The sequence below is a fragment of the Nannospalax galili genome, unplaced genomic scaffold (genome assembly GCF_000622305.1).
Source record: "Nannospalax galili isolate Female #2095 unplaced genomic scaffold, S.galili_v1.0 scaffold127, whole genome shotgun sequence".
Lineage (NCBI taxonomy): Eukaryota > Metazoa > Chordata > Mammalia > Rodentia > Spalacidae > Nannospalax > Nannospalax galili.
Genome location: NW_008360326.1, coordinates 4210443 through 4221079, shown reverse-complemented (window position 1 = coordinate 4221079; position 10637 = coordinate 4210443). Strand labels below are relative to the sequence as shown.

General features: G+C 45.2%; 1 protein-coding gene across 1 annotated transcript in view; it reads right to left on the bottom strand.

Moving 5' to 3' along the window:
- Nucleotides 1-1468: 1468 nt before the first annotated feature.
- Rufy4 (RUN and FYVE domain containing 4) overlaps nt 1469-10637 on the bottom strand; it is a 15072-nt gene continuing 5903 nt past the window's right edge. The window contains exons 9-11 of the mRNA XM_008825693.1: nt 7496-7642; nt 2572-2682; nt 1469-1571 (exon numbers count right to left, since the gene is read on the bottom strand). Coding sequence (XP_008823915.1) covers nt 1469-1571; nt 2572-2682; nt 7496-7642 — 361 coding nt within the window. The remainder of the gene's footprint in view (nt 1572-2571; nt 2683-7495; nt 7643-10637) is intronic.

The following is a 10637-nucleotide window of genomic DNA, read 5'->3' as shown; positions in this document are numbered from 1 at the left end:
TATATATATTTTTTAATTGCAACTACACAGAATGTGCTCAAACTTTTTCTAGTAATTATTCCCTAAACAATACAGTAGAACCATTATTTATACAGCATTGTATTAGATATTTTTCAATAATCTGGAAGTGATTTAAAGTATGTGGGAAGATGTGCATCAGTTATGTGCAAATACCACACCACATATACAAGAAACTCAAGATGCCACATTTTGGCATCTGAAGGAATTTGGGCATCTGCAGTCCTAAAGGCAGTTCCCCACAGACACTGGGGGATGATTGTAGTTTAGTAGCTTCTTAAAGTTAAATTTCCTACTACCTACACACCTCCATATGACCCACACATTTCATTCCTAGGTATTTCTGAAGGAGAAATAAAAGTGGATATCTATCTACACAAAGACTGTGCATGACACTCACAGGAACCTCACAAGGTATAGTTGCCAGCTGGAAGCCACACAAGTGTGAAGCAACAGGTAAATGTGTAAATAAATCCAGGCAGTGGAAGACTACTCAGTAACCAGAATGAACCACAGGGGCTGGAGAGATGATTCATTGGATAAAGATAATATTCCCAACTAAACCTGATGACCTGAGTTCGATTCCTGGGACCCACATGGTAGAAGTAGAGAACTGATTCCTGCAAGTTGTCTCCTGACCTCCACATGAATGCGGTGACATGCATGTATGCCCACGTTCACACACACACACACGCACACACACACACGCACACACACACACACACCACACACACAAACCTCTATGTAACATTTGGACAAATCTCAGTGTGATTACACTAGAAGAATCACTAGTGAAAGAAGGCATCAATAAAGAACAAACTGTAAATTTCATTTCTATAAATTTCTAGAAAATGTCTGTGCTTCCTGGTGACAGGAGGCAGAGTCAGTGGCCCGGGTATGGAAGGAGGGGGTGGGGAAAGGGCACAAGGAGCCATATAAATATGGTGATAGCTTCACAGTGTTTACTGTCAGCAGCATCCCAGTAAATCTGCTAAAAATAAAATGCAATGACCCAAACACAGATCCCTGAGGCAGAAAGTTCTTCAAGAGCCATCATGTGTTCAGGCTTCATTTCCTGTGGGTAAGCACCACAGCTGGGTGAGGCAGCAATGTGAAGGGAAAACAGCTAGGCCTTGGACCCTTCATTCATGGTCACGGACTTGCTGACTCTCAAGGAACTTTACAGAGAGGCTGGAGCCTGTCTTCCTCACATTGGACACAAAGCTTCTAGAGCTGAGGGCATGTTCCACTCAGCTGGCCCTTCCACAGTAAAGGCAAAGTTGGGGCTCTCTGTTGATTGCCAGCTGTTCCCTCTACCCCCATGGAAGCACTGGTGCCCTAGCTTCTCAGCTTCTAGAAGGAAGGAATATACAGACTGTGGGCTTGGGAAGAGAGATGGAGGGACTGAACCAGTGGAGTGGTTGGTCTTGGGTTCATCTTGCTGTCTTGGTCAGGTGATCTGGGTTTCTTCTCCCTGGGCACAGGGTGGGCAGCGGTGTTCTCTCTTCTTGTAGTCTGCAGAGCAGGCATGACAAACCAGGCCTCTGCAGAGCCTGGAAAGCAGAGACAGGGAAGCCTGGGGTGACTTTGCAGCTGTCTAGGGGTACACAGGGTATGTGCTGGAGGTCATTAGCTCCAGTATCTTTATATCCATCAGTTAGTCCTCATCTTCCAGCTAGATGGCCCTTGGTAATTCTGGAATGCCTCCCCTTTCCTAAAGGATACCTTGGGGGTTGACTCCAGAGCCTCTAAGTCAAGTGTCAGCTTCTCCTGATGCTTCATTTCCTTCTCCTCCTGGTCCTACCCCATGAAGTCAGTGGGAGGGAGGGGAGCAGCTCTCTTATATGGGGGTACAGGGACTTTCTCCCCAGACAGGACCCCAGGAGTGTAGTCTGAAAGGTTATTAGCCTTATCTTTCAAGAATCTCCCTTCTTTGCCCTGTCCACTGTTCTCCTTCAGGACTCTGCTTAGCAGAAGCAGCCAGACGGGGTGACATGAGTGACCAGGTTTAAGTGGCCCCTTAATAAACACTCAGTTCCCATGCCTAGCATGGTGGTGAACATCTGTAATGTTAGCACTCATGAGGTTAAGACAGGAGGATCACAAATTTGATCCTGGGCCACATAATGAGTTCAAGGCTACCCAGGTGTACATAGTGAGTTCCAGGTCTGCTGGGACCAAAAGGAGACCCTGCCTCAAAAAGACAAAACCAAACCAAACAACAACAAAAACCCCTGACCAAACCAGGGGCCAATCAGATGGATCAGCAGATAAAAGTACTTGCCACCAAGTTTGATGAGTTCGATTCCTGGAACTCACATGGTGGAAGAAGAGAACGAAGTTGCATCTGACTTTCATACATGAGCTGCAGCATGCATGTTTGCATGTGTGCAGGTATACATACACAACCCATGCACACACACACTAAGATAAACCAATGTAAAAATATATTTTAAAAAATCAACCAAATCAAACAAAAGCCAGTCAATTCCTTTGGTCCACCTTCCTGAGGTGGGCAGGGGCTGTGGGTTGTCCCAGAAGCCTTTGCATTACCTGCATGGATATCGCCGAGACAGCCGTCCAAAGACCTTGCTGCAACCCACACAGTGTCCAGGGACCATGGCGGACAGCTGCTGGAGTCTCTGCCACTGGCTGTCCTTCTCACTGATGGACCGTGTGGAAGAAGACAGAGAGAGAGAGAGAGAGAGAGAGAGAGAGTAGTAGAGGGGACTCAGAAGGGACAGAGCAGGGCAAAAAGAGAACCATGGAGGTAAGTAAAGACAAAGAGATGACAGTAAGGGTGAGAGGGAGGCACAGAGACACACAGAATCAAGAGAGAAACAGAAACCGAGGGGCAGAAAGATGCAGGAATTGAGAAGGAATGGGAGACAGAGAGCCACTTAAAGGAAGAGAAGGCAAGTTGGGGAGTTAGAGAGGGAGACAGATACATTGGGCAATGAGACAGCAGGGGAGGGGAAGAGTGCCAGAGAGAGAGAGAGAGAGAGAGAGAGAGAGAGAGAGAGAGAGAGAGATGGAGACAGGCACAGAGATATAGAGATGGGGGCAACAAAGAGGGGGGTGTAAAAGACAAATGAAGACACTGGTGAGGTCATGTAAGCATCTCTCACTGAACCTGAGACTCATTAAGTCTGCTAGACTGACAGGCCAATGAGCTTTAAGGATCTGCCTGTCTCCCCTCTGCCTCTGCCCCAGACACTGGGGTTATGGGCACAAGATATCATGCCCAGCTTTTTTTGTGTGTTCTGGGGATCCCAACTCAAGTCCTCATGCTTGGGGGGCAGGCATTTTACCTACTGTATCATCTCAGCCTCTTCACTGTTTTTTAAAGGATATTTAGGAATATAGGTTGTGTAAATTTTTTTCCCAGATAATACACACACCATTAAAAACTAAACAATACACACTAATTGAAAACCAAATAGAGGCCTGCGAGATGGCTCAGCAGGTGAAAGGTACTTGCTGCACAAATCTGGTGACTTGAGTTTGATCCCTGGAATCTTGCATAAAAGCAGAAGGAGAGGTTGGACTACCCAAAGTTGTCCTCTGACCTCCGTATGTGTGCCATGGCCCCCTCAATCACGGACACAAATATGTATAATAATAAATGAAGGTTTTAAAATTTGAAAATCACATAATACCAAAGGGGTTGTAGCAAAGGCATAGACGCCCCCCCACTCCATCTTCTTTTCAGTAGTAAACCATTTCTTACTTCCCCTTCTCCCTGTGTCATCTCTCCTTGTTTTTTTTTGTTTTTTTTTTTCCCCTCCATATTTTTTCCCCTCCATGAACTCACGGAGATCCACCTGCCTCTGTCTCCTGAGTGCTGGGATTAAAGGCGTGCACCACCACGCCCAGCCCATGTTTTGTTTTTATAATTCTGTCTTCTGTGCTTTGTCATTAGATTGCTTCTAACACAAAAAAACATGAGGCAGAGGGAGTACCTCAGTAGAAGACTAGCCTAGTTGGGTTCAATCCCTAGTCTCTCTCTCTCTCTCTTACAGACACCGAACAAAATGAGTAAGACAAATGAATAGTGTTTATATGATATTATATACATACTGATTCCTAAAGAACCAAGTTGTGTGTTTTTAAAATTTACACTTAATTTATTGTGTATGTGTGGGGGCATGTACACAACCATTGTGTACACATGGCGATCAAAAGACAACTCACACAAGTTGGTTCTTTCCTTTCACCATGTAGGTCCCAGATATTGAACTCAGGATATCAGGCTTGGCAGCAAGCATCTTTACCCACTGAGCCATCTTGCTGGCCCAAAGTTGTGTTTTATAATAGTTCCTTTCCTGAAAGTCAGGGAGGCAGGGTCTCATACTGTAGCCCAGACTGCCCTTGAGTTAGTGGCAATCTTCCTGCCTTAGGCTCCTGAATGCTGGGGCTATAGGTGTGAACCATACTCCTGGCTCTTCTGAGAGTTTCTAATTATCTTTCCTTTTTTTTTGAGACAGAGTCTCTCTGTAGCCCTAGCTGACCTGGAATTTACTATGTAGACCAGGCTGGCCTTGAACTCATAGAAATCCACCTGCCTCTGCCTCCTGAGTGCAGGGATTAAAGGATGTACCACCATGCTCGGCCCTAATTATCTTTAACTCTTTGCATTACTTTTTTTTTAACGTATTATTTTCCCTCACATTATTACTATTACTGTTATTATTATTGACAGGGTCTTTCTATGTAGCCTAGGCTGGCTTTGAACTTGTGATATGCGATGCTCCTGCCTGAGTCTTCTATGTACGGAGACTGCAGGTATGTGTCATCATGACTGGCTTTGTTCAGATCCTTCATCACATCAAAAGTGCTCCTGATTCTTCTGCCCATGTGGCATCTTGGGGAATTCCCTTTTCTTTTCTCCTGGGTGAAACCATTGTTTCCTGAATTCCACATCTTCTCCTTTCTTGGTTTACTTCCTTGTTTTTCTGGAGCACATCCTCAACTAACTTCTTAAGAAAGGCTGTGTGGGGGTTAAATTTTCTGAGACTGTTTGATTAATGCCTTTCTCCTTTACCTTCCTCACTTAATTTATGGTTTATCTGGAATATGGAATTCTAGTGCAAGAGTTGGTTTTCCTGAGAACTTGAATTATCACACCACAGACTTGGCATATGACTTCTAACTCTCTTCTGGGTAATTTGTGTCTTCCTCTGGATAATTTGAGAATATTGTCTTTGGTTTTGCTTTTTTGAAATGCTGTATCTAGGCATGGACTGTGTTTGTTTCTTATCTGCTGTGCTGATCATTCAAGGAAATCTTTAAGTCTGAAGCCCTGGGTCCATCAGCACCTGGAAATTCATATTTTTATTTCTGTCATATTTCATTTAATAATCTTCATTTTATTCTTTTTTGGGACATTCCGGCAGTTGAAAAGGATACTGGGATTCCTAGACTGATTCTTTTGTGTGTGTATATATGTGTGTGTTGTGTTCATGTCTGCTTATGCACATGTGTATCCATGCATATGGAAGCCAGAGGTCGATATTAGGTGTCTTCTTCAGTCATTCTCCACTTTATTATTTATTAATTTGTTTATTTTGGTCTTTTTGAGACAGCGTCTCCCTTTAGCCCCAGCTGGCCTAGAACTCACTATGCAGACCAGGCTGGCCTTGAACTCACAGAGATCTTCCTGCCTCTGCCTCCTGAGTGCTGAGATTAAAGGCATGTGCCACCACTCCTGACATTTCTCCACTTTATTTTTTAATAGTAAAGAAATTGTTCTTTTTTAAAAAAATATTTTGTGTGTATGAGTATTTTGCCTGCATGTATGTAAGTGTACAATGTATGTACACAGAGGCCAGAAAAGGGCATCAGATCCCCTGGACCTGGAATTATGAATGTTTGTTAGCTGTCATGTGGGTGCTGGGGACCAAACCTGGGTCCTCTACAAGAACAGTAAGTCCTCTTACTGCTGAGCAATCTCTCTAGCCCTTCTACCTTTTATTTTGAGACAACGTTCCTTACTGAATCTGAAGCTCACTGATTGGGCTAGACTGGCTGGCCAGCAAGCCCCAGGGATCCTCCCATCTCCATCACATCAGCAAATGTGATTATAGACATGTTCTGATGCCTGGTTTTCTATGTGGGTGCTAGGAATCTGAACTCAGGTCCTCATGCTTTCATAGAAAGCACTTTACCCACTGAGCCATCTCCCCAGGTCCCCACACTGATCCCTTATGTTCTATTTCTCTTATGATTTACATTTGTTTTATTCTGCTTTCAGACAGACTGACTTATCTTTGTCTTCTAATCTTTTTAGTAAATTAAACAAATAATCATGTTTTTTTGAGTCAGGGTCACATGCTGTAGCCTAGGTTGCTTAGAATTCATAATCCTGCATCCACCTCCCCAGTGCTGGGATTATAGGCATGAGTGTATATGTATACGTGTGGAGATCAGAGGACAACTTGCAGGAGCTGGTTCTCACCTTCCACCATGGGTTCTGGGGAACAAACTCAGGTCATTAGGCTTGCACAGCAAGTGTGTTTACCTGATAAGTCATCTCTCTAGCACCCTTGGATTATTTGTTAGTCTTTTCCAAGTTGAATTCTCTCTCTTTTCACCTTTAATATTTGGATTTTGTGCAAAAGAATTTAGTTCTGGATGACTCCCAGCAACCTGCTAATTTTAATGGAAAATTGAGACAATGGTCATCTTCCTGAGCTACATGAAAAGAGTGTGCATATGTGTGCATATCCACATGTGTGAGGGTACATATGTGAGTTCTTAAATTTTTTCATTTATTTTTATGTAGGAGTGTTTTGCCTGCATGTTAAGTGCACACATGCATGCAATGCCCATGGAGGCCACAAGAGGGCAACAGATTCCCTGGAACTACAGTTAAGAACAGTTACTAGTTGCCATGTGAGTGCTGGGAATGGAACCAGGGTCCTCTGAAGAGCAATAAGTGTTTTTACCGCCTGACCCATCTCTCCAGCCCCAAGTGTTATTTCCCTAATTGACTGAAGGGCTAGCATGCTTTATATGTCTTCCCATCTCACAGTGAGTTTAGAGGTTTGGAATAAAGCCTGGTGAGCTTAGGCTCTAGCACCTGGAATAGCTGTCCCTGGATAGATCAACAGGTGTAGAGGTCTAGGGAAGCCCAGTGAACAGGTAGAGGTGTGTGGTCTCCTGTCCCTCTTCTGAACTTTTCTCAATCCATGAGTTCCCATCTCATCTCTTAACCGCAATGGGGAGGGGAGCATTTTCTTGAGGAGGTGACATGGATTATTGTCAGGGGACTCTGTAGTTTATATGCTGTCTGTCTTTAGTGACTAAATCAGCCCATCTGACCCTTAGTTTCCTCATCTGTAAAATGAGGAAAAGAGTTCACATATATGAAAGGTCTAGAATGCTGAAAGTTGCCAGTGGAATAAAATCTTTGAGCCCAGCCTCTGCAGGCCTTACCACATCCCTTTTCCATCTGCCCCCACAGCCCCATCCTTACTGAATCAGTTCCAACACCCTCCTCTTCATGGCCTGGACCAGGTCCCGCTGCCCTTCAAGCTCTTCTTCATACATGGCGACCCTCCTCTCAGCCTCCTGCTGCTTCTGTTCCAGCTCTGCCTGCAGTTGGGCTCTTTCTGCCTGGCACCTGGGCACAGGAAGAAAACCAGTTCTGAGGGGGGGAGACTCAGACCTGTGACAGGGATCCCCTGGAGAACCTGGCACTGCCCCTGCAGCTATATATAGGTACAGTATCTGTACCCCCCGCCCCACACAGAGGCACATACCACACACACACCATACACACCACATATTGCACACATTTACAAATACCTCATCACTCCAAACACACACGTGTACACATACAACATACACACACATATACACACACTCAACTTGTACACCACTCATCAAACTGAGCACTGTGTGTGGCCTGACACCTATAGGTAGATTCAACAATTACAGAGAAATAAAAACAGGGCCCAAGCTTGAGTGTCCCTGTAGAGGGTGCTAGTCAACATTTCCGTTCCCTTTCTCCCTCCCTCTCTCTTTTTTCCTCTCTTCCTTTCTCCATCCCTCCCTTTTTCTTTCCCTCCCTTTTAATATATCCACTTTAAACTGTAACTTTCATAGGAGAGGTCTGTCTTTGAAGGCAGGCAGATGCCTGGGAATCTAGGCTGGACACACTATAACCAGCTGGAAACAATTGCACATGGAAGGGAGCAGTGAGGTTTGGGGGTGATTAGTTTGCTTTAAAATATTTCTAAAAGTTATGTTATATTGTCTTTTCAATTAAAAAATAATAGTAAAAATATGGATTTCCTAATTTCCATCTCAGTTTTGGGTTTGGAACCTCTTCAGCTCTATTCTTGCCTTTTTTTTTTTTTTGTCTTTAATGGTTTTCTAGAAGGTTACAAGAAGCTTACTAAATTGAAAATAAAATGGTTACAGCTTCTCACTATGACTTGGTAGGGAGTGTGTCTTGATGGTGGGTGGATGCTGGTGAGGATCTCCTGCTCTCAGCGTACGTGAACACGTCTGTGTGCATATATGCCCCTGAGCTTGGACATGTTTGAGGAGAAGAAGCCTGCAAAGAGGCTTGACAGTGTCTGAACTATTGATTTTTAAAGTACCACTACTTAGCAGGCTGAAGGTCAGAAAGGGGTGTGCTGTCACATCAAACCAACAACGGAGATTCCCAAAGGCCACTCACTGCAGCCTAATGAAAGCCTTGCATCAGGCCTTATCTGGATTTTTCTTAGTAGCTGACTTTAACTTTTTTCAGCTAGTTTACTTTCTTGGTGAGCCTAGGTCCTTTCAGACCACTGTGGGGTGTACATCTGTTGTTCAGGTAGGAGGGAACATGCATTAGGTACGTATGTGTGCCAGTGGCTATTTTAGGTTCTAGCAATGGAGCTGAACCCATGGTTCTAATGGAACTCTAAGTAATTAAGTTTGGTGACATCCCACCAGGGACTGAGATGGAGATTAAAGCAGATGCTCAGGGAGGCTTCTGAGAGAACCTGACATTGAAGCAGACCTGAGAGGTCAGCCTTGTAGGTGTGCAGGCTGGAGAGTTCAGGGACTGGAAGAAGGTTACTGAGGCTGCATCCCAAAAGAATACCAGAAAGGGGGGAGGAAGGCAAAAGAAGAGGGGATGTCAGCAGGGCCCAAGAAGTTATGGGGCCCTCTAAAGTCCCGGAAGTATTTCAGGCAGGGGTGGCAGATTCTCCTGGTGCAGGAGTGGCTATGCGAAGCACAAAGTGTCTTGAGCTCCTCATGCATGCTGGACAGTGAGCTCAGCTTTCCCGAGCCTTGCTTCATTTAGTTTTCACCATGTCATCAGATGGGCAGTATAAGCCTCACCTTACAAGACTGAAAAATAGAGCTGCAGAGAGGGTATGACGTTGGTCCAGGGCCACACAGCATGGTAAGTGAGGGGAGCAGCCATCTGGACATGGACCTGTATGGTATGAACACTTTGTCTTACCCATTCTTTCAGCCACCTGGACCTTGGTCACTGGTCCTGAGTGGGCAGCAGGTGAGAGCGAGTGGCTTCCTGTCAGTCTCTCTATGTCTTTCAGGATGGACTTCTAGGGTTTTATTCACTGTGATACACCTGTCTCTGACCCACTCATAGCCACACAGCTACAGTAAACACTGCTCACAGAATGAATGTCATTCCCCTTGGAATCTGGGTTGGCAAGTGGTGACTCTGCTGTAACTGGCAGGATACCCAGTCTCTGTCTAGTGATGGGCTCTATCTTTGGCTCTCATAACCTGGGGGTCTAGGTAGTACTTGGTCTCCAGGCTCTGGAGTTTCTGCTCTGTCTACAATCTGAGCTGACTTTCTAATGGCTTCCAGACCTCCTGTCTCATGTTACACAATGGGCCACACTTAGAAATCTGACAGCATCCCAGACTTTATGAGTTCAAAGTTCTACTCATGAGCTTTCCCTACAAGCCTGCTCACTGTGACCTCCCCCACCTCTGCTGCTGGTGAATCTGGCTTTCCAAGCCAAGTTTGAAAAACATTCTTGACTCTTTCTCTGAGACCCATAGCCAGCCCCTCACAAAGCCCTGCTTTAAAGATCACCAAGAATGCAGCAGCTTCTCCCCCTGTTACCTTAGTTCTTACAGAATCTATCTCATAACATCACTCTGAGGACCCACCTACAATAGTGCCCAGGTTGAAATGCTAAGTGAATGTCAGCTACACTTGACAATTGATAGTTATGACTATCAGGAGGCTGAGAGGTTATATAACAGGGAACAGGAGCAGGGAACAGGAATGGTGGCTCATGCCTGTTATCCAGCACCTGGGAGGCTGAGGCAGGTGGATTACCTTGAGATTTAGGCCAGCTTGGGCTACATAGTGAGTTGCAGGTCAGCTTGGGTTACAGAGTGGGAGCCTATCTCAAACAGAATGTGTGTGTGTATGAGAGAGAGAGAGTGGGGAGAGAGAGAGAGAGAGAGAGAGAGAGAGAGAGAGAGAGAGGGAGAAAAGGAGGGAGAGAGAGAGATGAGAAGGAAGGGAGAGGGAGGGAGAGGGAGAGGGAGAAAGGGAGGGAGGGAGGGAGGGAAGGAAGGAAGGAGGGAGGGAAGGAAGGAAGGAAGGAAGGAAGGAAGGAAGGAAGGAAGGA